Here is a 27,654-nt window from a genome sequence, read left to right as displayed (position 1 = left end):
ATCGTAAATATTCGCAATAATAATCTCCAAATATTTTTATCAGCAGATATAATTTGTATCTACGCATTACAATTATCCCATTTTCTGATGGCCGTGCCCGCCGTGTCGAGTGTCGACACAGCGAGCACGGAGCGACGGAGCGTAGCTCTTCGAACTGCCTTCGAAATTGCGACATAAGCCCTTGAGGCCGAGCCTCTTGATTGGTCGGGAATTACTGGCGAAGTAACAAAATCGTCGTGCGCAGTGCACTGATCGTGATTCTATCACCAAAGTTGGTTTGGTTGTTGTGAGGTTTGGATATCAGTGGCAGCGTTGGATGATCCCGCAAAATTACCGTTGTGCTTCACTTCTCTAAGTAACGTGTCAATCCCTTAAATCAAGTTTTCGTGTATGAGTTACTGCCTGTTTGTAATTATGATGGTGATGAGTCTGCAATATCGCATCAACCCAATTTACTATTCAGATTATTCTGATACGAACAAAGACGAATAGCACATACCTTGTTATTCTTTCGATTGATTTATTACGTACAAAAAGAGTATTATTGTTATATTGTTCCCCTCATAAGTTATACCTTCATGAACGACAGCTCCTACGAGAGTTCCTTCGCCATGGATTTAGTTGCTAATGTAAGTATCCACAAATTATCTCCTATAATTTATAAGTATTAACACCCAAGTGAAAATGGTATTCATTATATTTATGTGAAAACTTTACACAGTATCCTTTAGTAAAGTCATTCCTTGCTGGATCCTTCTCTGGGACCTTCTCCACCATCGTGTTTCAACCTCTTGATTTGGTGAAAACAAGACTTCAGGCTCCTGTTAACACTTCCATTGGGTATGTACCGTTATGTTATTATTTCAAAACGTTGAGATCTTTTACCAGATTCATGGTTCTAACGAATCATTTATCTTCAGCAGGGCAAACCAAACATCCATGATTACCATATTTGGCAAAATTTTGGAAAAAGATCACCTTCCAGGATTGTGGAAAGGGATGACTCCGGTAAGAAGCTTAATCAAAAGGTACCCTTATATACGTGTATATGTTTATTACCGTAAATGACGTTCATTTCCTTTCTTATTACAGTCGATAGCTCGAGTGATTCCAGGGGTAGGTCTTTACTTCTCCTCTCTTCACTGGCTTCGCTCGCTCACCAGCAAGGGAAATGGAAGCGAACCGGGCCCCTTAGAAGCTGTTGCATTAGGAATGGCTGCTAGATCTATCAGTGGAATTTGTCTGATTCCAATGACCGTTATCAAGACTCGTTTTGAGGTATGACTGCGCTTATACCTACTAGATCTAGAAAATTGGTGTCGTTTACCTAGTTATTATTGCATATGTTTAGTTATTGATATAGTGGATTAGTCATATATTATTCAATTATTGTTATGTGTTCTACCTATCATGTAGTAAGTGTTTGGGGGAGGTTTCGCTGAAATTTCTTGAAGTAATGTGGTTCCCCTAGATGAAAAGTTACATTTGCGCTGAAAAAGCTACATTTCCTAATGGCGATGTATCGAAAAGCCCTCTCCTTTCGTTCAAATAAATTTACTTCTTCTCTCTTGGCCTCAATCATCAGCTAAGTCTTTTGCATTCATTCAGGGCTGAAACAGGTGAGCCAAGTAGCCAAGCCTTTCTTTTGGTATTGGGGAATTTGATGCCTATCTTTTTGCATTTTATTGTTGTCATTGAGTGTTGAATTTATTTCTGGTTGTAGGTTCCCTTCCTTCCTCTATTGTTCTTCCAGTAGAAGGGGATAACAGGTTAATGTGAGTCAGGCTGTAGATACTTGGATGATGAAGAAGTTCACAGAGTCATTTTAGTGGAGTTGCCTCCTCTGTTGGGATTGGCATTGTGTGTGGTAAAAAAAATTTCGGATGATACCTGATACATACACAGTTGCTTTAATGATTACATGTTAGTGCTGCACTCCATTGGTTGTTTTATCGCTGCACACTAAATTCCTACTAAGGAGCAGATTTTGGTAGCAGGATTCTCTCCTCCCTTACAACCTATTCTGAACCTCTCTTCCTACTCTGAGGATCTTATTCTTATGGAAATTCTATCAATTCCCTGCAGTGGTACTGTTTATACTGTATTCTCATCTGAAAACCCACTTCCCAGCTAACTACTAATACCCTACCCATGGTTATGTTGCATGTACCATGTATTAAGCTTGGAAGATCTAAGCTGAGCAGTGCAATAAAGCAGTGGTTTCTTACTACTGATTAGGTAACCAATTCTTGCCAGTATGAATCTTTTTAGTCTGTATCACACCATCAAATTCAGCATCACATGTAATGCCGTCTTAAGCATTCTTGAAAAGCTACTCTGCCTATCTTCTAATCTTGAAGGGTTAAGAAAACTTGGATCTGTAATTGGTTGCAGTTTCACAATCAAACATTGGTGGCCATAAGCTTCCCAGGATTCCACCTAGTGAGGTGTGTAAAGGCCTGGTTACACGGTACATGAACGTGCTTGAATTAATGTCTGTTTGCATGTATATGATTTTTGTGGACCGTACTGGATATATACAAAAGCATGGTCCAAATTAGAACAGGTTCTATTTTCCATTCATGCATTCACACAAGTTGAGTGGTTATGTGGTGCATTTTCGTGTTCATTTGCACGGTCATACATTTAGACATTAGCTGGAACTTGTTAATTTATCATGTAATCATGGCTTAAGAATCAAAGGATATATACTGCAATATGGAATTAACCAAAATACTCATTCCTCTGTTATTCTTAGGGAGTCTTTGGTAATGAATTAGAATTAATCTTGAGCAATTTTAGCCCACACACCCTTAATTGCTCACATAACAAAATGTGATTTGAAATTATTAAGTTGTGTTTATTCTTGTTATTACTATTGGTTAAGCTCATTAGGCTTAAAGACATGTTATGTTTTACCCCATCTTCAACGTATTTTGTCTTGTGAAAGTCCGTTGAATAAAACTTGATGACGCCTTCTTGCAAGGCTGTCATGAGATACAGTTAACATGGTTTTAAGCTCAATAGGCTCATTTTGTTTCATACATTGAAGAAAACAGGCCATGCCATCATAAATTTTAGTCAGAGATTTATTGCTTTGGTTGCCTTTCCAATTGTAATTTTTTTGTATTTTATAAACCAGTTTGTTAAACTTTATAGTATTTTTACCTAAGAATTTTTGTATAAGTGAAGCTTGAAATTAATTTATAACTTGTTTGGAATTGTGTTGTGTTTAAGATATTAAGAGTAAACTTAACTTGATCTTAATCAGAAGAAAATAAATTCCATTATATAATAGAATATGGTGAATGTATATGATTACAGAGTGGAGTCTATCAGTATGGTGGTGTCATACAAGCATTCAGAACAATTTACCGCAACGAAGGAGTCAGAGGTTTGAGCTGTGGTTTACTTCCTACCCTTTTCCGTGATGCACCATTTTCTGGATTGTATCTGATGTTCTACACGCAGGCGAAGGCAGCTGTTCCTGAAGGTAATTATCTTCTGTTTAAAACTTAGTGAATTTTTACTGGAGCAGATATCGATTGGCAAGTGCTATTACATTGGTGTTTTTTATTCTCATGCCATTCGTTTGGTCATAAACTGCCAATTGGAATCCTATGGCAAGCCTAATGTTTCGTATATTTTGCTTACCTGAAAAACTGTATTTCAAGGTATTTGGTTTTTAATTATTAATAATTTGCTAATAAAACTTGCATGAAAACTATTTTGTGGTTAACCTTTTCCCTACTATACACGTATATATACGTGTGGACGTTTCCTGACCCGGGAGACGACGTGTTTACGTGTGAGATTTTCCTAGCCAGGATAACGAAAGCCCCTTTCAGGTTCAGCGAGTCCCTTCTTAACGAATGCCCTCCAAAAATGCTCCGTACTACGAGAAAAAAGAATCTCTTGGGGCTCAGTACAGCAGTCATGCTAAGACGAAAACTCCGCTGTCTCGAAAGGGTTAAAAAAGTACTGAGCTAAGTTGAAAGGGTCAAACCTTCTGATGAAGTTCTGTTTTTTTTTGCAGTAAGTTATATGTTTTTGTCTTAATTTTAAAGTCCTCTTTTTCCTGTCTAATTTAAAATGGAGAATAAGTTATTATGGGCAGCCTGACAAGGAGTACAATACCACTTGATGTGATGTTGAAAATCTTGTAATCACTTGTAGTTAAAAGTCATTTGCAATTTACAGCAATTTTCTGTATTCAGCCAAATAAATAATAGAAACTGAACGGAATTTCTTAGAAAACAATACATAAATAATAATCTTAAATTATTACACACTCAAGTCCTTGGCAGTGTCAATAGTTGTGATCTGAGAATGTGAGTGATATAATTATGGCGCACATTATATGATATGAATGTATGTTATTATTTAAAAAGCGAAATTTTGCCATTTAAAATTGGTAGGAAGGAATATTACATAAAAGAATCTGCTTTAACCTTTACATAAGCTAATTTCTCATTGGCTACAAAACTATTCCATAAGGTTTTCATACTGGAGAAGGTGGATCTTTGAAATATCACATGCTATATTTCCTGATTATTTTCCTGAGCTATGTATTGCTCAGCTCCATTCAGAATTGTAAACCAGGCAAGTATGAGGTGTGGAATCCTGCCCACTGATATTATAACACTTCCATTCAGAATATGGTCATTTTACTCAGGGCATGGATTTGCACATGTTAGGACTGCATTAATTTCTAAAATGGGCTGGCATTGCACAAATTCATGTACGAAAATATGAAAAATCTCTTAGTGTCTCTCAGAATTTGTAATGTTTTTTGGTTGGATGAGTATAAATTTACATATGGGTACTCACATTCAGAAGGCTAGGTAGTTGTACTAAATATGTGACATAAATATTTCCTCCTTATCAACAGATTGGATGGACTCCAAAGCCAATGCTCCTATTCATTTCTCTTGTGGCATTGTGGCTGGTTTACTTGCCTCATTTGTTACGCAACCTGCTGATGTACTGAAGACCAAAATGCAGCTATATCCTGAGAAGTTCAATGGAATTATTGATGTGATTTTCTATGTCCACAAAGTAAGTAGTTTATCACCAAATGCTAGGATTATTTTGTCCATGGTAGGTATTTTATTTGCAGCAGTCTGATGGCCATTTACAGGGCATGGAATTGCACATGTTAGGACTGCATTAATTTATAAAATGGCATGGAATTGCACGAATTCATGTACGAAATTAGAACGGGCTATGTTGCCATCTCACGTTCATGCATTCTCGCATGTGTTTTAGCAATTCACCGCTTTACTCCTTTAAATCCTTGACACTTTGGAAAGAAAGTATTTGTCTAGCTACAAATGTGTGTTGCGAAAGACATTTTTCTGCAGGCAGTAGTACTGTAACTTAGAGATGTCAAAACCTGCTACCTGAGCATGTAGAACAATTGGCTTTTCTGCAAGAGAATTTGAAAGAATCAAATATCACATGATATATTTACATATTCAATCTTAATTACAATAGGGTAGTTTCCCTCATCAAAGAAAACGATAGGCATTGATTGCGGTTCGTTACCCACCATTAGTGTATTCATAATACACAAATTATTTGGTTTTAGAAATACCGGTTTAGACGAATGGCAAGGGTCAAATTTTATCCTCATTTGAAAAAGGCCAGATTGGCGCCCATGCGATTCCACTCCGCGTGACGTCACAGGGACCTAGTTTCTACACGAGAGGATAGGAGTTATACATCGTCTGAGGTAACCAATGTATGCATGAGGCACAGAGCTCAGGGAAACATGTCTTAATAATCACCTATTAAAACTGGCTAAGGTCGGAAAGTTTTCTTCGTTTGATAAGGTATTAATAAACCTTTTTTAAGCCAAGCGCTACCATTCAGCAAGGTACTCAGCTATCCGCTAGCATCCTGCGTCCTATCAGCGCTCAGAGCCTCGATCAAGGTCACTTCACAAGGAGAGAGGGGGAACCAGAAATGCGTCGCACGGACTTCCCTACTCACGCGTCGCGTTTTTGCGCGCTTGAAAATTTTCACTTTTCGTTTAATCGCAAAAAATAGATATCGTCATTTAAAAATCTAAAAGCGCGAAATACGTACTCCAGGAGTAATGATATTTCGATTCAGGCAATAAAAAAATAATAGGAAACCACCCTATTGTACAAATATCTTTGTTGAGGGTTCTTCCGAGCAGTTTGGATACATACTTTGACGACATATTACTTGAGGATAATTCATTTCAATTGTGCTTATGGAACTGGTTAGTATTAATTTTCATTCATATCCTAATTGTGACTCAATTACCATCAGCATTCCTCGTTATCTTTTCCTTTTTACAACAAGGTAAGCATTCGAAATCAAAAATTTGCAAGGGGATTGAAAAAAATGAGAATACATATGTTGGAACATGCTTTGCTGTATTGCTTGGTTAAGAATTACCAGACTCGACTCTATACTAAAGAGTATTTTCAAATCGACTCGATACTCAACTCGAAGTCAAAAAGTGCTACTCGCACATCCCTAACGTTCATTGTACTTTTAAAGGCAGGAAGCAGAAAAAAATTGTGTATTGGAAAAAAGACTGGTGAATGCTCAATTCTTTGTATTTAAGCAAGACATATTTGGCAAAGTATACGTATATACCTATACCTTTGGACTACCTTGTTGGAAGCTTATGAATTACTCCCTGCTGCTAAACATAAAAGGAAAAATGGCATAAAGGAAATTCATGCTATACAAAGTCGATAACTAATCAAAAACAAAAAAGGAGTAGTGAAGTAATGACATAAAATAAATAGCAATGCGAGCTCAAATCATATTCCTATAGATGTTGACTGAGGTAGATGTAAATCACTTCGTAAAAGCAGTTTTAAAAGGTAAAATATAAATCTGGAAAAATTAATTAAGTGTACCATGCACTGAGCTTGCTCTTCATTTATGTTTTTCCATGTGAATCCCATTCAATTATCCTCAACTTCTCTAATATCAGCCGTGCACTCATACCATGATTTGCTTCATTTCTCCTTGGATTTTCAGCAGAGGGCAACATACCAATTTTTTAATTCCTACGTTTTATATTTCAATATAGATGTCAGCTTTTAACTATTCTGTAATTTATATTCAAAGCTGGCATAAAATGAAAGCTAATTATCATTGAAGTCTTTGAAATATTTGCACATTATTGAACTATTTATGAAGGTTTTATTTTTTCATTATTTCATCAAGTGTGGTACAGTAGCTAGATAGTAGCAGATATTTCAGTGGCTTAGTAATATTTTTTATTTTACCAAACTTCTTTAGTATCCAATTTAAAGGACATGATTATTTAAACTCTTTAAATGCTACCCTCTATATGTGGACAGTACAAAAGTTGGATCCTTTCAGTATGTATGTATGTTTTAATGTTCATATTGGTGAGGTAGTGTTATGGTTCAATGCACATTTTGGTGTATTTATTTCATGGTGACATCTTATGTTTCAGAAATATGGAATGAAAGGTTACTTCAAAGGCCTAGCTCCAAGAATGTTGCGTAGGACTTTGATGGCAGCAATGGCATGGACAATTTATGAACAGGTAAATCAAACATTAAAGGGCTTTTTCACATAGTTAGTATTTGTGATTGGTGCGTAAATGCAAAATTAAATTTAATATTATTATATACAGCAGTAACTAGGAATATGCCTGGGGGGATGGGATGGGACCCTTCTCCCCCCCCCCCCCCCCCAGGCAAAATTTCGTAAAAGTTTTGAAAAATGACATGCCTGGAAATACATTTTACATCATTTTGGAACTAAAATTTAACTTTAAGCAGATGTAGTTATTACGTGTCAAAACTAGGCAATAGTTTTAAATATTTTTTTGTTTCTCTGAGGCTTTGTGGGGGATCTATTTCCTCATCCCCCCATAGTTATGCCACTGATATACAGTAAGTCTTTAATGCTGATCATATTTTTAATTTCAGGTCACAAAGAGTATGGGGCTTAAGTGAATCTCATGGACCAGTGAAGTCTCAAGGACCTCCTTTACACATGATATAATTTTTATCAATCAGTATGATATGCAACAAATATAAGAATTGACCTTGCCATTGCTATGTGAAGACTTTTTATACAGTTGAAGATTTCAAATTGTATATGATTTTCTTGCTCAAAATAGCAACATTGCTTATATTTTTGTGCGATGTATACCTGAAGAGGGAATATGTTCCTATATGTTAAATTTTGGAAAACAGTATTATAATTTAAAATTTTCCACTTTTTACTCCTGTTTATTACTTTTTAGTTCCCTATAAATGCTAGAATTTGATGACTCTAGCAGCACCTTTCCTTACAGATCTTCAAATATCCTGACCTGTCTCTTCTCGGTCTGAGACAAATTCACTATAATTCTCACAAACTCAGTGATTCCAAGGCACTTAAACCAGGCCGCAAAGAAAGAACTCATGAAATCAGCTAAGCAAAAAATAAACATACATGACTTAACTAAGCAATCAAGCTGTTATCTGTGCCCTTAATTTTTTAGGAGATCTCCAAATAAGGCCAATCTCTGCAAGAGTTATTCTTGGTTAAATTCATTGAAATTAGTCCCTGAACACAAATTCTAATCACCAGGGATCATATCATGCATAGATAAATGAAAAAAGTCTTCTTTTGCGTAACAAAGGTTTCTTGTGGACTTGTAGGTGCTGTATGCACAACAACATGTTGCAAAAATTCTAATTATTGTATTTGTTATAGAAGCAAAGAATTCAGATTGTTGAGATGACTGGAGGCAGCACATATCACTCAACACCATTTGTCACAGAAAATTCAACCTAGATTCAATCTTTTTCATTTCTGGATTAGAAGGATGGTTCTTATCAATCAGATACATTCTTCAATTAGCCTTTAAATGCCTAATATGCCTGTGCAGGCACGGGGAAAAGCTCCACTGGGTGTCTGGCATGCCCTTATGGGTACATTAATTGTTATGGGATGCAGAATTAGTATTAAATCCAGCAGTGAAGGGGAAATTGAACCACTGGCAATTTAAATATGGCGGCTTAAGGTCAATAGTTAGCTGTGAAGCCTGTGCATCAATTCCTACCAAAGGCTTTACTTTTTTATTATGACTGTCCGTACCCTACCTTGGCAAAAATACATAAGCGGTATCAAGTGTATTTTTTCAAAAATTAATTTTGTCACAAATTTAATTCTGATGTGCCTGAGTAAAAAGGGTGAGTGCTACGGTCTCAAGGTCAACTGGGAAAGGAAAAACTGCAATGGTCATAATGAGGGGACCTCGTCGCAGGTACAAACAAAACATTGTGTTGGTATGCTGTAACGGGAAGATTCTCATCAGTGACCAACACCAGCCTCTCCATCGTAAACACTTCACAATCACTTTCTCAACTCTTAAGGAACCTTTGCGGGGGTTTAGGGGGGCCTCACTAAGGCTGCTTCTGTTGAGTAATCAGACACACAATCACTCGCTCAACTCTGAGGGAACGTTTGGGGGGGGCTTGCTAAGGCTGCTTCCGTTAAGTAATCTCACACACACAACACTTACTCCGTGGGCTGTACTCCGGAAGAATTGAGTGATGGAAATGCCACCTGGACAGGAGAAGCGTACGGGTTTCGGAATCCAAGATTCCCTTTTCAATGCAAATGAGGATTTGAGCTTCACTTCAACAAAAGTTGAGTGATGTCATCCAGCATAGCAACGCATTGTTTTGCTTGTACCTGCGACGAGGTCCTCTCATTATGGGCATTGGAGTATTTCCTTTCCCAGTTGACTGATGTACCTATCTACTCAATTGTGCAATTGATTCAGAGAAATAACCAGCCAATCCATAAATGGCAATTTCAGAAAAATTGTAATTTCCTTCGTGGTAGGAAATTACCATCTGGATGGTACACCTAACGCCTAGTAAGTGAAAATATTAACTAGTCGGTAGAACCAAGAAATACATGGAGATGCAATGTAAAAAGTTGGCAGGGGCCTTGAGAGCCCTATCTATATTGTGGTAGAATCAGGTCTAGAAGGAAGGGATTCCTAGAATATCTTGTCTTTGAGAGATGATAATTTTAATGTCCAATTAAGCTTTCTCCATCTTGAAAGAGCTTGAATCCTATTGCAGGTGGTCGTCGTTGGAAGATTTCTTTTTGTATTTCAAATGGTGGAGTTGTTTACTCTATTCATAATGATTGAAAAAACATAATATAACAACAAAGTGAAAATTGAAAAGTTACTCAATAAAGAAGTGGGTATTGCTACTTATTTATAGAGAAATGAGAGGCAAGTTTTTAGAGGTTTTATTAAGTGATAGGAAAAAGAGATTACATTCTGAGCAAGGGAAGCGGAAAAAGGGGTCAATAATCTGGTTATTGGTCAATGAAATGAAATTGATAATTAAAAATTAGAAAAATATTAATAAAAGAAAGGCAATAACATAAAAGCCAATTATATTTCAATTTCAGTCCATGAAATATAATCACAACTTAAAACATTGCCAATGACATTACCGCTTAACCCTTTCACTGCTGTCAACGTAACTGGTACGTACGCATGGCAGGCTGCTGTGAACGTACTTTTTCTTCCTCCCAGCCATGCACTTTCGCCGAAGCACTTCGAAGGGTCCCTAATCCAGGACCCTTTCCTCGCTGGCTCTGACTGCATTTTGAAAATCTATCAACCAATGCGATCATCAAAAAATGATTGCATCGCACTCCTGCCAATCAGGCAATCAAGTACGTCTTTGAACCGTGTTTCTTTGATGAGAAACAACGATTTTGTTAACTTTGCTAAAATGTCCAATTTCCGGTGGTCCGCAGCCACATTTTTAGCAAAGTTAATAAAACTGTTATTTTTCATCGCAGAAACACGGTTCAAAGACGTACTTGATTGGCAGGAGTGCGGTGCAAACAATCATTTTTTGATGATCGCATTGATTCATTGATTTTCAAATTGCAGTCAGAGCGGTCACTTTTTCAGAGGAAGGCCCCCCCCTTCCAGGGTGTACCACGCCCATCCTGGAAGTACCTGCTCCATGGCCCAACAAAACGCATTTTAACCTTTTTGCTGCATGTGAGGAAAAGGTTTTTGGAGATTGAACAGCAGTGAAAGGCTTAATTGTCAGAGTGCAGGAAAGGATTGATAGAAACAGACATATATGGGAGGTTTTACTTCGTGGACTATAATCCCAGCAGAATGGGGTTGCCCAATGAAAACAAAAATTACCATACATTAAAAGAATTTGGTGGATGGAATGGGTGGTTACAATGGATAAAAATCATTTTTCAGCCATTCTATTAAGGCCTGTTTACACCGCACATTAACACGTACGGGTTAATGTCTAAATGTATGAACGCAAGAATGAACGCCAAAATGCACCGTGTAACCACCCAACTTGTGCAAATGCATGCACAGAAAATAGAACCTGTTCTAATTTGGTTCATGCATTCGTACATGTTCTGTTCCGGTCCACAAAAATCATTCACGCAAACGTACATTAACTCGTACGTGTTAATGTATCGTGTAAACAGGCCTTTAGAGGTTAAAAGTAATAGAAGCATGAATATTGCTATCCACTTCTTATATGAGCTGGTGACATTAGATGATGAGTTCCAGTTCATTAATTTCTTCAGGGAGAACCACTCATTTGGGCTAGGAATTCCACACTAGAGCGAAGATTGTAAACAATAAAAAATCCTGTGAGATCAATTTTGGGAAGGGAATCGTGATCCACCAGCTTGATAGGAATGCTTATTTTCATTACCTTATGTGCGTAACAACGACGGCTGTAGAGTTTTTTGAAAAGACTTGGGTCAAACTACTCCCACATATAGTAACTACATATTTTCTTTAATTTTCATCACTTCAGATTTATTTTTTTAAATTAAATGAGTGTATATTTTTTAAGCAGAACAACAATTGATTAATCTCTAACACCTAAAAAAAACACTCAGGAAGTTACCCCAAAAATTCGTACTCATTGCATGATATGACAATGAGATATCCACAACTTCCAATCGGCATGCACCGAATTGCCAACCGTACCAATCGCTACCGACCTTTATTATAAAAACCATAATCTTGGAAAAAGGTCCATGCCATAACTTCACAGCGGGTTTGAGGAGCGAATCCTCAACCCTTCGAATCTCCCGCCCGCATTTGCTCCTTTGGTAAAATCGTTCCTTGCGTCCATGTTGGAATCGATTATAATCGGCGTTTTGTATTTGTAGTACGGACCGAATTGGACCGACTGCCAGCGAGGGTAAACAAACCCTTGTGGCCCTGTTGGGGTTAACTCAGTGATGAATGACGAAAAGGAAATTAAGTCTGCAAGGGAAAGGAAGCTTGCAAAAAAGAAATGGAAGGAGGAAAAATTAATGAAGTCTCTCAGCAAATCATTAAATGAATCGAATGACGTAGAAACCGGTCCTGCATTGAAAAAAATAAAAAGTGAGGGAAGTTCGGACGTAGGCCCTGATAGTTATAAACGGCGAAGTACATTGAGTATTGCAGTGCCCGGCTCGATTTTAGACAACGCACAATCCCCTGAATTGAGGACGTATTTGGCTGGCCAAATTGCTAGAGCGGCATGCATCTTTCAAGTTGATGAGGTAAGAAAAATTTCCTTAGAATCGTTTTAAGGTTATTGTTCTCCTATAGATACCACGATGATGTAGAAAGATTTTTTGCACTGGCTCTCCAATCTCTAATTTTTCTTGTTTCAGGTCGTTGTATATGATGACTTGGGAGAAGAAGAGAGTTCTCATAGCGACAACGAGCCCCAGAATGAAGCCAGACCGTGCTGCCTGCAGCTAGCTCGGATACTGCAATATCTAGAGTGCCCTCAGTACCTTAGGAAGCATCTCTTCCCATTGCACAAGGACCTTCAATTTGCTGGAATTTTAAATCCACTTGATGCCCCTCACCACTTTCGGCAAAAAGATAAAACTATCTACAGGTACTATTTTATACGAGAAATGGTAGATATAGTATTTAACCGGAGCAAAGGCGTGCAAATTATTTCTATGTAATTTTGATACGTGATATGTAGAATATAGAAAATATTCTGCTTCACAGTCTGTTCAATATCCTGTGTTCCCTGGAAAAAACCGATGGTCCACATTTACTGTCGGCTTTTAAGTTTATAAGGATTTTACTCTGTCATTGAGAAACTATTAGCACAAGTTGCAACATTAATTTTGGACAATAGCTTGTCTTTGTACACATTATTCTCTTAAAGAACAGTCTACTCCTTAAAAGTCCAAATTTTCAAAGTACTTATGTAGAACTACGTATGTACCTACATATTGTGTAGAGAGAACCATATTGTCATTCAAAAGCTCATCCATTGCTTTCGCTAGCACAATCTGGCTTCGCCTGGTCGAAAGGCCTCTTTACATGGTACATTAACCCATACAAGTTAATGCCTAAATGTTTTAACGTGTGAATGAGCACAAAAATCCACTGTGTAACCACCTGACTTTTGTGAATGCCCGAACAGAAAATAGAACGTGTTCTAATTTGGTTCATGGATTCACACATGTTCTGTTCCAGTCCACAAAAATCATTCATGCAAACAGACGTTAACATGCACATGTTAAAGTATCATGTGAACAGGCCTTAATTTTGGATGAGTAACTTGTCAGTTTTGTCCTGTCAGTTCTCTTCCCTGAACATTCTTTCCACATGAGCAGAATCAGGGGAGGATTTCTTTCTTGCCTGATCATCTGACTGCCTACCTCTCTTCTCCGTTTCTTGGCCACTGCTTTTGACTTCTCTATTTATGCTGATACTGAGAGGAAGAGAGCATAGGCGTACCCAGCAGGGGGCAGGGGCGGGCAAGTTGCCCGCCCCTGCGTTGGGGGTAGTTGCCCCGGGCAACTACCCCCCACCCCCCCTAGAAGGGAAAATAAATTTAGTTCAAAACAAAACTTATGAAAAAATTTTCCTTTTGAAGAAAAATGATATTAGTATAAAACATGGAACTAAAATAAAAATCATTATTTTTTCAAGCAAATAATTATAAAAACTAATAAATTGCTGTCATAATTTCCTGAAATTTTCTTTGCAAAAAAGTTACCACTTGAACGACCACAGCTAGTTTTGCTCCCCCCTAGTTTTGATTCTGGGTGCGCCAATGGAAGAGAGTATTAACTGTCCTCTTAGCTCAGTCTACCAATTATTTCTTTTAAAAGAGCTTTCAATGGTTAAGAGATATTCATTTCCAAAATCCATACGCTTATGGGCTTAAAAAATAAACAATCACTTTTCTGTTTGATCCCAAGTTATTATTTCCTCTAACATATGATTAAGAGATGAGAACATATGTATTTCTCCATTGGTTGGGAGAGCATATGTATTTCTCCAAACTTGGTTAATTGTTATTGATTTTCACATCGTTGAAAAGCTTCCACTTATGCCTATGTTTCAACGTAGCCTCCATTTTTTTCGACACACTTTTGAAGATGGTGCTCCAGCTTTTGTGTCCCTAAGTTGAAGAAGTCTCCTGCCAACCTGTTGAGGAAGCGTGTGACCTCTGCTCGGACTTCATTATCGTTTGCAAGTGTTTTGTTTCGGGGGTGTAGTGGAACACCCATGTTTCATCTCCCGTGACGATAGACTCCAACAACTTCTCCTTGTTGCCTCCCCCCTCACATTGTTGAAGACACATCTTGCAATAACCCAACGTTTCTGTTAAAGTTCTTTCAATTGTGCGGCTGTCTTCCACTCCGTTCTTCATCGTGAACTTCTGTGCGACCCTCAGCAAAAGCCCTGCACCATTTGCAGACGTGCTGAACGGGCATGCACTCTTCACCGTTAACTTCAGTCAGTTGCCAATGAATCTCCATGGGCGGTAACTTCCTGGGATTGGAACACATTTTCACCTTTCCTTTGACCTTGAAATTGGATTACTGCTCGATCCTCACACTTAGCGGGAACGGGGATCAACACTTCCATTGTTGACAGTTGCAGAGCCAATAATAAGCGACTCAGTGAATCACGGACAGGCGGACTCGAGAGTAGGGGAACCACTGCACACAGCACAGTTGTGGGATTTAGCCTAGCACCTTTCCTCAACATTGTAGCTCATTGGGAACCTTACTATTGGTACAACTCTCGTAGTTTGTATACGGTGTAGTGTTAAAATGAGGGCTGCAATTTAAAATCCCACCAGTGGTCAAGTTCGAGCTGTGATAAGTTTTTTGATGACGAAAAATCACCAACCAATTGAAATTTATTGCCATATTTGCGATTTCAAGGAATGATCACTCAGCTAAGTTTCCCCATGGCAACGCTCATCCACAAATAGCAATTCGAACCCAGGAGCTCTTGGATGATTTTGGATGGGAAGTTTTCAATAACCCACCATACAGCCCAAATTTGGAGCTGAGAGACTACCACCTTTACCCATCGATGAAGAAGTGGCTCGCTGAGCAACGATATGGCACTGATGCTGAACCGCATGTCAGTGTACCTAAACCAGTGGTTGAACTCGCAGGCGGCAGATTAATACAGAGAGGGTATTGAAAAGCTTGAACAATGTTATGATAAATGCCTTAGTTCAAATGGTGATTATGGATTTAATAGCCAAACAGTTTAGCTTCAAAATATATATGATTAAAAATTGTTATTTCCACTATATGTTTTTATTTCAAAACGTCTGTTACTTTCTGGACAGCCCTCGTATAGGTTTCCATAATTTCTAATACATATAGGGAAAATAGTGCCATTACCTTCATTGAGACAATAATCCCAATACATATTTATTTTATTTCTGGGAAAGTCTGCCATCGCATTTCAATTTCTAGCATCTTAAAAGTGTCTCCTTTTAGTTTTACGATATCCTGAATTTCATTCTTAACCCTTTCGAGATGGTGGAGTTCTTGCCTTAGCATGACTGCTGTAGTGAGCCCCAAGAGACTCTTCCATCCTCTCCATACGGAGCATTTTTGCTGGACATTCGTTAAGAAGGGTCTCGCTGATAATCATGCGCTCTCAGTAACAACCTTTTTCGACCCTCCCTTGCGGGGACTCCGCATTATAGGGCAGTTGGGCTCCCTCCTTTCAGGGTTTATAACCCTACCAGCAGCATTGGTTCATGGTCAGCCATGCTTCGTTTATATGAATTAGCCATATGGATAATTTTTGCTTGAAAGTAAATTGCAGACTTCGAATTGTATTCCTCGTTTTATTCTGAGAATTGTCAAATGTTGAACGAAGCTCTACCATCAGTATTCACGAATTTAATGCAGCAATAATGTCCATGTTGATGTTTATGCTGAAATCGAGATATAAGTTAACATTTATCGTAGAATTTTATTTAAAAATTGTAAACGCTGCTCAAAAGAAAAAGAATTTAATTCTTAGTTTATATTTTTTGAAAGGGGAACAAATATTTATTTGAAAACTCACTGGATGAACAATGGAATGACTGCAGTCTCTTACCACAAAGAGAGGTAATATAAGACGATGGGTCCGGGTATCTGCTCCCTGATTATGTGTGTATGGCCCAAGTCCCACTTTGTTGGGTCCCGAAACTAAGACTTTGCAAACCTGTGACTGTCATAAAAAGGGGAGAATAAGGAAATGTAAAATTTGTGGCTTTCGTCTCCCGGGTCAAGAAACGTCCTGCCACATATTTTCGTCATTAGTAGGGGAAGGGTTAATTGAACTTCATTTTCTCTACTCCTATAACTATCATCTTTGATGAAACTTTTTTTTTAGAGTAGTTTTTTTACCTGTAGTAGTCTTCAACTTTCCCATAAGTTATTTTAATGAATTTTTCATTTGAAAGAATCATTTTTTATTATTTGTTATTGCTGAGCTCATACCTTGCTTTATTCTACAGGGAAGGAATCGTGGCCAGGAGGCCAGTAAAGCCAGGCCGGGGCTCGATGGTAAATGTGGGTTTGGAGAAGGATGTCCAAATAAACCAGGTATTGCAGCCAGGTACAAGAGTGACGGTGAAGTTGAACTGCGATGAATATGAAGACGAAACCTCAACTGGGCACAGTCACAAACTTAGAGGGGAGGTGGTACCTCCCTGGCAACCAAGAGCACATTTAGACCAATATTGGGGATACCATGTTCGAATAGCTAATTCAATGAGTGCAGCACTTTCAGACTGCCCATTTCAGGGAATGTATGATTTGATTATTGGAACATCAGATAAGGGTTCTAAAGATATACCAGCACAACTTCCTTCTTCAGATCATATACTAATCTTATTTGGAGGACTCCAGGGCTTGGAAATGGCTGTTGAAAACAATGGTGGTCAGCTGTATAAAAGTGTTGCTAATGATATGACTAATTTGTGTGATTATTATCTCAATACATGCCCAAAACAAGGTTCAAGGACAATCAGAACTGAAGAAGCAATTCTAATAAGTTTGTCAGTGCTTACACCCAAAGTTGTTTTCAAAAGTGGTAGTTTTACATTGGGTGCCTCCTCTGAATCTTAAAATAAAATCCATCTACATGTTTGATGATACTTCTATTGGCAATTATCCTTAAACAAGGTGTTGTATTTTAATACTGATGTGCATGTAATTACGAGGGAAGTATGAATTAAACTTATATAAGTCCACAAAGAATTTAAGTTGCATAAAGAACAGCTTCACATTTTTTTCCTCCAGAAAATTGCAAAGAATGCTTCACTCAAGGGTATACTCAAGGTAAGGCATTGTATTCATCCCTTAAACAGAATGGTGCATAGCTGAGAGTATACTTTATGATGAGCATATATCAAACTAATAACTAAATATACAGCTTCTTTTCAACAAAATATTTAGTGCTTTCACCCCTAGAACTCCACGTCTCAATTATTCAATATTTTGATGCATCTGGATTCCACTCATCTCACATATTTAAAAGGATTTTAACAGCTTAAAGTAAATAAAATTTCAGTATTCAAATGGATTAATTATATGAACTTTTATTTATCCATTCATCTCTAATATTTGGTGATTCTGACAAAAATTATTGAAGCTGATTATTACTAAGCATGTAAGACACTAAATTCTAAGATGAGGATTTTACCGACTGCACCATAAGGATATTCAGGTCAGAATAGGACATTTTTCAGGTTTTCTTGCCATGTATGCAGTAGAATTTGATGAAGTTTCTGGCATTGTAAGATACCAATAACTGCACAGAAAACAAAAGCATTAAAATATTTAATCACTCATTTTTGTAGTAGAAATCCATTATTATGAGTACAGCCTAAGGTGGCACTAAAATGAGGGATTTTGTTGAGCTGAGTGGTCCATGTGTATCCTATTCCTGGTGTATACCTAACAGGATATCCCAGTGCAAAAAAAAGAAAACAACCTCAGCTGTAAGCTCTTTTTGGATGCATTTAAACAACATAAGGCATCATTCGACAAACAAGTCAAACCTAATTGTCTCCTCTACAAGTTATAGATATCATCATCTACCATGTCTTTTTTTCTTGCCTGGGAACCGAAGCAAAAATGCGAACCGGGAATGCAAATGCAAGACAATTAAAAGCACTTTCACTCCTTTCTGTCTTATTTTTGAAAGTATAAACTACAAAATAAAGTTTATAAACATGTTTTAATAACCACGTTATTTTGTTTTAAACTGATTTTTTTGTCCTGTTGTTGCTCCAAAGTTTTTGTCTCGTGAACATGAAAAATTTAGAATATTCAAAAGTCCAATTAATTTATTTATAAAACAGTTCTTCAATACAAACAAGATTTTCTTTGATACAATTAGAACTAAGCCAATGGTATCACAAGAAAAATTTCCTCCGACTAGTCTCCATTTCATGCCTCCTACCAGTAATTATCCACTCATACTCTCCATGCTTGGAATCAAAGGTTCCTTGCTGCAGATACCTAAGCTTCAGCGTAAAACGTGGACCCAGCTCCCTGAGTTTAACTTTTTCAGAATTTTTGAATTCATACCTGTAATACAAACACTCAAAAATTTCAGCAAAACAAATTGTTATGTAGAAAGAGTAGAGCCTATATAGGTACTAATAAACTTAATTGATAAGCTTCATAACAGCCGAGAAGTAATCAATGTACAACAAGTTACACAAATTACATTACCTGTGATGGCGAAAAAATATGTAGTCCCGCTGGTTATGGAATGTCACCGCTCTCCTTCCCTTGAACTCAGGGTCATAATGAAACAATGCCCCAAGCATACGTCCAACAGTGTGACCTAGCCTAGTATTGAAATTATTTAATATGACCTCGGGCCTATGCTCGGAAATTTCTTTGTGACTTTTCTGCAAATAATTAGAGAGACATACATTATGACACCATACAGCATAAAATTATACTGATATCAATGAAAAAAGTGTTCACATTGTACATTAATCATATGCCAAAATAAGAATGTGATTTTTTCAAAGTTAGTGGGTACATATCCTTATCTTCCAATTATAATTACAACAATTACCTCACGTCAGGACATCATAAATATTATGATGCACATAGCCGTAGAGGTCCGTGAATTTCGCGAGACGCGATATCGCGAAATAATGCGAAATAACACGAAATCGGTCAATTAAAACGAAATTTCGCGTTATTTGCGATTTAAGGTGGATTAGCGAAAAAATTACATACATTAGTGCAAATTTTGACGCATGCCGTTTTTCATTGGCAATTTTTTTAAACAAATTACTTGGCCTCAAAGTGGAACAAATTTTGCAAAAATTGCCCTCATTGAATTTTTATCAAAATTCAGCATGTTAAAACTAATGCCACACCTTCTGTAGTTATTCAATAGAAACAAAAATTTACAATATTGTAATGTGGTTTATTATTGTTAATTCTTGGCAACTTTCATAACTCATTTGTATTATTTGTGGCGGATACGATACAAAATGGCGGACCCTGTTTTTCGTCGAAATTTTGTGTTCTTGTAGGATTATAAAAAAAGGATCACCGAGTTACCTCGAGATATTTACGTTGAATTACATTAAACGTTTTAGAAAGTTCATCCAAAAAAATTAACTACGACCATTAGCATCAAGCAAAATAAAAATCGATGTTTTGAACCACGTGCAGTCCGCACGTATAAGTTGAACCATTTCTTTCATTTAATTTTGTCAGAAATTTTGTACAGTTAAAAATGTGTTAAAGGTTATGTAAAATGCTTAATAAAAGTATAAGTATACATGAAACATGTAGCATAAAATAATAAAACGCCCATAAACATGGGAAAATTGTTGCATTAAAATAACACCGCCAAGATTTTCTATAACACCGAAATCACATGGTTTTAAAACGAATTTTAGCAAAAAATAAAACCACTTTCACGGACCTCTACACATAGGTTAAGAAAAGACTTAGCTGTTTCACAAAATAAAATATATTTGCGACCGGTTTCGATACAGCGTATCATCATCTGGCCTATAAATATTCTTCCTGGCACAATATTAATTTTGGAAACATCATAAGCTGGGAGAAATTTAATGCCCAAGTTAGGAAAAATATTTAAATCCCATCAAGGAATGAAAGCACTGTTTGGTTGACACTGCTGTGACATTTAGGCTCGAATGCCTTGTTGAAATGAGGAGATTAAGGAGAGAGTCTCAAAGACTCCGCAATTGGACAGAGTTAAAGTACATTCATGAAATCTCCTCATTTCTGATGTGATAAGGGAGACTTTTGAGCAGAGAGCAAGGAATGTGGAGAAGGATGGAATGACACAAAAGAGTTGAAAGAGGTAGATGAAGACAAATTTTTGGCACCCTAATTGAGTTCAATATTACAACTCAACTCCGTGACATTTTGGTCCACTTTTAACTCCCAGCTAAAAATGTTGTTTATTATAGGCTGATCCAAATACTTGCATCAACCTTGCTCTCATTCATGCAATTTACAAGTGTTTGCACAATTTGCTGGTCTACATGCCAGAATTTTTACTGCGCTTAGATCTATGCATGAGGTTACAGTTATGAGCTATGGTTAAAAAAGCCTAGGCAACATCTATGGCACCCTGCCATCAAAAGAGCGATGAACTTAGTATGTAGTGATGTCACAACATGGCAACAGAGAGTTTACAGCACAACATTTTGCTCCAAAACTTTGACCACCAATAGTAGGCTAAAAAAATCTACCAATAAAATGCATTAAAATTATACTTAAACATAATACACTACAATGAAATTGATAGAAAACAATTGGATTATTTCCCACTCCTAGAGTTTAATTCATTGCAAATACCTTCAAATCTTTGGTAATCTTCACATTACTGAGGCGAAAATTGGCTGTTGGCCCATTTGGAAGATGAATCACAAGTAGACCATCTAAAATAGTTAAGGAATAACAGGAAACAGAAACAAAATATAGTTTTTTCCATTGTAACTTAAATTATCTCACCATTACCTGGTTATGGTATTCCTATGGTGTCCACAAAGTATAAAATTCACATAAGTACATATATTTCCAGGTTGTTAAGGCTACATTAATAAAGCTTTCCAATAAGTATAATCACAGGTCATATAAGAATCAATCTGATATCTTTTGAGTTCCATGCTCTAAATGGATTTTTCAAGTTAGATCCAAAAAGCTACATAAATTAACCAACTAAATGACCATGAATGAATGAATTGTGTAAATTATAGAAAAATATGTAATATGTAGTTCCTAGAGAAAAAAGTTTTATATAGAATTTTTATGAAGACTAACCTGGCCTGGTTTACTAACATTAACTAAAGTATTGCCTTGGATACTCATCTTTGCTTTGAATATAAAATTGAAAATTTCTCAAGGCCTGTTTACACAGTACATGTACGGGTTAATGTCTAAATGTATGAACACCGAAATGCACCGTGTAACCACCCAACTTGTGCTAATGCATGTACAGAAAATAGAACCGGTTCTAATTTGGTTCATGCATTCGTACATGTTCGTTCCGGTCCACAAAAATCATTCATGCTAACAGATATTAACACGTACCTGTTAATGTATCGTGTAAACAGGCCTTAAGATTTTAATTTCATACATATTGAGGAAAGTAGAATGGAAAGCAGAAGAGTATCAATATCATTATCATCTTATATTGGATATTAATCGGGCAGATGGCTAACCATCTGTTATGAGGGTGGTTTGTTAAGTCCATGACTTATGGAATAAAATTATTTTTTCAACAAGAAAGTGTTTTTACCTCTGCATGCCCTCCTTTTAGCCCGATGAATTTGGCTCAATGTTTTTCCAATATTTTAATTTCTTCTAAATTATAGCATTTATCAAGGCCCTCAAAATAGGCATTCGTTTCAGTCAAAACCTCTTCATTTGACCAAAATCTCTTACCACCTAGCCATTTCTTCATAATTGGAAACAGAAAGTTTTAGCAGGGTCTGAAATCTGGAGAACATGCTGGGTGGGTCAGCATTTCGTAGCAAAATTGATGAATTTTTGCCATAGTGACTAAAAAATGTGCACCTTTGCATTGCCGGGACGGCACAGATCTTTTTTCTCATTCATATGTGGTCATTTTTCCTTCAAATCAATATCGACTCTGTTCAAAATCTCTGAATGACATTTGCAGGTGATTGATTTAACCTTTTCAAAATAATATATGTGAATAACACCGCATGCATCCCAAAAACTGTGGCCATGACCTTGTTAGCCGACAGACCCACCATAGCCTTTTTTGGTGTACGTTCACCCATAGTAAGCAATGGTCTTGATTATTCTTTGCTCTCTGCTGTATTTTGATGGCTTATGTTTTGTTCACAGTTATGAAAGAGCGAAAAAAAAAACTCGCTCGTATTGCGTCTGAACATCACCAAACACTCCTTTGAAGTGTTCATAGTGTTGTGCTTATCCCCAATGTGGGCAATTGTGGCACACTAGCTTTATCATGAACAAATATTCACGTAAAACGTGATGTAAATGCTCATTTGAGAAGCATGCAGCATCAGTCATCTCACACACTTTCATCCGTCGATCGTCCAGTATCATTCTTTGGATTTTATCGATGATTTCTAGGGTCACCTCTAGCATCTGTGCCTCGGAGGTGAAGGACACTCTGTCCGTTTGCAAATACGAAACATATTGTCCTTTACCTCTGAGGTACAGATATATATACGAACATGTAAAGTTCCAGGCAACATAATAAAAAAAAGGAATATCAATAAAGCCATAATTTTAATGTAACTATTGAATAAAAGTTTACTTATTTTCCTATCTACAGTTGGGGCAAAAATTAACTTAATAAATGTCACTCAATTAACACACTCCAGGTTATTAAATACCCAATAATAAACAGAAAAATAAATAACATAAAATTAGAGCTCAAAAAGGATACTTGGTTTCTTCATATCTTCATTAATGACCACTATATCAGTAAATCCTCTGGCAATACAACTTTTAACCATTTTTTTAATCCCAGATCTATTTCTATATCGTGATATAGAATTTGGTATAATTCTTGTGAGTTCACGCCCAAAGACTCTTGCTTTCTGTAACAAATTCAACAAATATAGTGAGAGACAATAAATTTCTATACACAGGGTTCCCACTCGATCTAAATTATAAAATTCACGTTTTTTTCACGGTCTAAATGTCTTCACATTCACTGTTTGTAGATAAACCATTTTAGGCAGAAATATTGATCACGTAACAATCATCAGCCGCACGTTAACTACAAATTTAACAAACGCGATAGACACTGTGAATGCCAACGCAGCAATAAAAGTGCTCTCTCTCCTGACGTCACATATCGTTTGCAAAATTCATAGCTCCGGCTAAAGGTTGTGAGTGGGAATATAGAGGGACCAGGGTGCCACAGCAGTTAAAAAGTGTCTGAATTTTTACAAGTTTAATAAACACTTTGGTTACCAGTCTTCCCGCTTTAGTACAGGCTTAAGGTCAATGTGTCATCATGGCACACAGACCAATAATTGCGTCAAAAAAAAAACTTGTCCAGATAAAATCGTGGCCATGTCTGCGCATGACTGGCCTTGAAATATGATCGAAATATCTTTCCTTTTAATCCGTCAATCTTAATTCTACAATCGTAAAATCAAGATTGAGAGAGGCTTTAGGACGAAATTAACGGCTTATTCACGGTTTTAAGGTTTTCAAGGTTGAGTGGGAACCCTCGATACAACCATTAGCATAGAATCATTTGATGGTTTCAAAATACTGGCATCCATCATGCATGGCCATTCCTGACATGATGCAGAGCTGTTGTTGATAGCTCTATTTGTGTGGACAAAATCCACCACATTTTGTTGCATTGTTTTGAAAAGAATCTCATAATGCATATTGTTCGAGCAGTTGTTTGCAATAAAGCGACAGCTCTGAAATTCAACAGAGAGGTACATGCCCATCCTTATTTGAGCAGCCATAGAGGAAAACACAGCAGGAGGTAAAACTGAGGACAGCCTTGAAGCAATGTTGAGGGGTTTTGCAAATGAGTTTCGACATTTGAACATGATGCTCCACATTTTTCCTCAAAAGTTTATCATTGACTACATCAAGGGTCAGCTGTTGCAACGGGAGCATTCTCCACCAAAAGGCTCATATCAGAAGGCATTCATCGGAAAGAAATGCACAGAACACAAGTTTTGTTAGCAATCAAAAAAGCCTAGTCATCAGAAAGCTTACAGATATAAATCATTGAGGCGGTAAAAGGAAAAAAACTTGAGTTTGCTTTAAAGAAGACTGTGATGAGAAAAAAGAAAGGCCTACAGCAGTCAAAAATTTGCCTTACTACCAGACCAGACTACTTGATCGAGGAGGAGAGCTATCATATCTCCTATTGTAATGAGCAGAGATATACTTACATATTACAGTGAAATATGTGTTGTGAAAGTAATTTATGCCAACAAAGAGAGTTTCCTATCAAAAGTGAAGTTAAGAGCAGAAATCTACTTTTTTAAATATACCTGGAGCTACAAAGGTGGATAATGATGTAAGCATGTGCTCTAAATATAACTTCTAATTTTTTTAGCATTGATCAGCTTATAAAAGTATGTGTGAATGCTATTTTAAGTAATTTAAATTACTTAAAATCTAATGAAGCAAAATGGTAGAGTAATTTCTACTGCCTCTGAAGAGCAGGGTATGTTTAAGTTAAGCCTTGAAACTGAATTTAAGGAACAAAATTATTTTGTTTTTGGTGTTCATGATAAAATTTATGATATGACTTGGTGGTGTAAAATGTTGGGACATGTAAGTTTTGTATAGATCCAGAAACTTACTTACCTTCTCTGGATTGTCAGAAAAAGTTATCAACACCTTGGGTTCATATGTCTTCGCATAATATTCACTCAAGTCATCGTGAGCAACATCCAAGGCCACTTCTTCACTAGCTTCACCTTCCATTGCTACTATAGAAGTTTCATCCTTTTCCCTCATGCTTTCGATCGTTTTCGGGGTTTGTTTGGGAGCACCTTCCGCCTTCATTTTCTTCTTCTTCTCTTTCATCATCTGACACACACAAACAAATACGACAGGTAAAACTTAAGTTCTGGAAGGACCCAAGAGTTATACCAAAAGTATACTTCATTTGAAAATTTGAACATTCGTCGTACAGATATGAGTTACTGCTATGAATGAAGTATTATCAGCATAATTTGCAGTGTATCTTTCATTTCACACTTGAAGACACGATACGACTCAGCCAAGAAAACTAAGCTGGCAATGATAAAGAAGTTTCAGCTATTAATAAACAAGAGATAAAATGTTACCTTGCTTTTCAATCTCTTGTACTGCTCAATTTGCCTCCTTCGAACAGTTTTATTTTTAATGTCACTGACATGGCTTGGTATCGACGGGATTTCTTCACTTTTCTCGCCTTCCATGGCTATTTGTCCTTTTTAACTAGTGTAAGAGTGTTCCGGGGAAATATCTGAAGGAAAATAGATATACAACAAAAAGTAAGCACCTTTTTTCGAAGTATACAGAGAAAGGTGAATAGCAAATATATATTACCTTCGCGTCAAGACCTCTGTTCCTGCAGAGGAAAAACAAAATTCCTTCGACTGTAACAATAATCCACGATTAATATAACATTCACTTTCCTTTCTCAAATAGATATTTATTTTCAGGCATGTAAATCGTGTTGCCCGGTGAAGACCACATGCGAGTCTTTCATAAATAACAAAGAACGATCAAAATCATCAAAATTCTCATAAACATGGCGTCACCGCGTCACGTCGACGCCTTCACCCCGCTACTTTTAAAATCTACAAATTTTGGTTCAGAATGGATGCCAGGTGATCAAACGACATCTTATTCGCGATATGTCTGACATTTGAAATTTCTTGAGTGGGAGGCTTTGTAATACTACTAAAATTTCCTCAAAAGTGAGAGAATAACTCCAACTTTCGTAATTACATCTGCTTTATCTCTACATTAAGCAAAAGTGATCTCTCAAGAAAGAGTTGTGTTAATACACAGGTCAGTTTCTACCAGTAAAAGGTAAAAGATGCTGGTTACTGATAAAGCTCTACCAGTGATAGAGCTGTGTAAAATGTAGAGCCTGCAGCGAACGGCTATGAAATTTACACGAGTTGCCGCGAGAAAAAAGTGTTGTTGTCTGCGCAGTGGCCCGCAAAGCCAAAAGTCCGCAGTTTGATACCCGGTCCAGGGGATTTTATTCTCATGGCAATTTACAAAGATTACTAGAGCTATATAAGTTTTCAACAGGAACTGGTTTCTTACCAATTAATTCATTGATCAGTTTACGATAACAATTGGCTGTGGAGGTAAAAGTTTATTACCCGGTAACATCTGCTATGATCAGGGCTGGGAAAAATACAGGCCAAAGAGTATTTGAAATACAAAATACCGCTCCGAATTTATTTGAAATTCAAAATACAAAATACCTTCGACTTAAGTATTTGAAAAAAAACTACAAAATAGTATTTTAAATACCTTTTAAAATACAAAATAAATTTGTATAGAAACTAAGGGATATTAAAAAATATAACCTGAATTATCACGTTACGGATTGTTGCAAAAATGAAGAAAACGATTCTAATGATGACATAAATAAATAAATAACTAGATTTTAAAACATATAGGGACACAGAAAAAAGGGCTCTCACAATTATTTTTCCAGTCGTTTCAGTGGGATAACCCAAATTTACCAATGAGAGAATGGACTGCTGCTGTCTTTTCTTTACGTGATCTTCAGCAAGGAAGGGGAGAAAGGTGATGGGATGATTTCATCAGATCAGAATGGTGAAAGGGTGATTAACCGGGGTCTACCATAAAATAGCTTGCTCTAACAATAAGAGGGGCTCCAGTTCCGTAGAAGTGTTAACGAATGAGTCCTAGGGGAAGGATTTGCGTCTCTTGAAGAAGACTGAGGTCACCGTCTTTGATGCTCAGTAGGGAAAGGGAATAAGCAACCTTACCGTTAGACGGAAAAAATCATCGCGTGATTCAGGGATGGTTACGAGAAATACAGAATGGAGGCAAATTTTGGATGGACTTGGTACATCTCTATATTTTCTGCCCGACTTGGCTACCTACATCTACTCCTTAATGACTCTGAGGTAACACCTTAGCCGATAAAGAGTATAAATCCTTTGACTCATGAGTTCATTCGTTCAGTTACTTATAAAGTAATCTCTGAAGCACAATGTTACAGAGGTGTTATTATGGCTAGTTAAAAAGTATTTTACAAATGTATGTTTTATTTTAGAATGGGAAAATACCAAAAATCTGTAT

At 36.9% G+C, this 27,654-nt stretch overlaps 3 protein-coding genes across 5 annotated transcripts; 2 read left to right on the top strand and 1 right to left on the bottom strand.

Annotated features, from left to right (window-relative positions):
• The first annotated feature begins 167 nt into the window (after positions 1 to 167).
• Positions 168 to 8,251, top strand: LOC124158632 (mitochondrial glycine transporter-like). Of its 3 annotated transcripts, none has more exons than XM_046533843.1 (8): positions 168 to 629; positions 722 to 840; positions 921 to 1,008; positions 1,093 to 1,278; positions 3,325 to 3,493; positions 4,892 to 5,062; positions 7,472 to 7,564; positions 7,953 to 8,251. In XM_046533843.1, exons 1-7 carry the CDS (start codon positions 579 to 581, stop codon positions 7,522 to 7,524), a joined length of 837 nt encoding a protein of 278 aa, XP_046389799.1. In that variant the 5' UTR covers positions 168 to 578; the 3' UTR covers positions 7,525 to 7,564; positions 7,953 to 8,251. The 3 variants fall into 3 exon arrangements, with proteins under 3 accessions (XP_046389799.1, XP_046389789.1, XP_046389780.1); XM_046533833.1 differs by having other exon boundaries at positions 175 to 629; positions 924 to 1,008; positions 4,892 to 5,058; XM_046533824.1 differs by having other exon boundaries at positions 175 to 629; positions 4,892 to 5,058.
• A 3,971-nt stretch (positions 8,252 to 12,222) lies between these two features.
• Positions 12,223 to 17,573, top strand: LOC124158627 (putative methyltransferase C9orf114). Its single transcript, XM_046533812.1, has 3 exons — positions 12,223 to 12,594; positions 12,709 to 12,941; positions 16,833 to 17,573. The coding sequence occupies exons 1-3, from the start codon at positions 12,286 to 12,288 to the stop codon at positions 17,443 to 17,445; spliced, it is 1,155 nt and encodes a 384-aa protein (XP_046389768.1). The 5' UTR covers positions 12,223 to 12,285; the 3' UTR covers positions 17,446 to 17,573.
• A 1,077-nt stretch (positions 17,574 to 18,650) lies between these two features.
• Positions 18,651 to 26,089, bottom strand: LOC124158621 (probable ribosome production factor 1). The gene is made up of 7 exons (XM_046533798.1): positions 25,909 to 26,089; positions 25,665 to 25,825; positions 25,180 to 25,404; positions 23,276 to 23,429; positions 21,187 to 21,269; positions 19,060 to 19,241; positions 18,651 to 18,912 (listed from the first exon to the last, which is right to left on the bottom strand). The coding sequence occupies exons 2-7, from the start codon at positions 25,776 to 25,778 to the stop codon at positions 18,738 to 18,740; spliced, it is 933 nt and encodes a 310-aa protein (XP_046389754.1). The 5' UTR covers positions 25,779 to 25,825; positions 25,909 to 26,089; the 3' UTR covers positions 18,651 to 18,737.
• Positions 26,090 to 27,654: the final 1,565 nt, after the last annotated feature.

Source organism: Ischnura elegans, chromosome 1 (genome assembly GCF_921293095.1).
Source record: "Ischnura elegans chromosome 1, ioIscEleg1.1, whole genome shotgun sequence".
In the NCBI taxonomy this organism is placed as follows: domain Eukaryota; kingdom Metazoa; phylum Arthropoda; class Insecta; order Odonata; family Coenagrionidae; genus Ischnura; species Ischnura elegans.
This window is presented reverse-complemented; position numbering and strand designations above follow the sequence as displayed.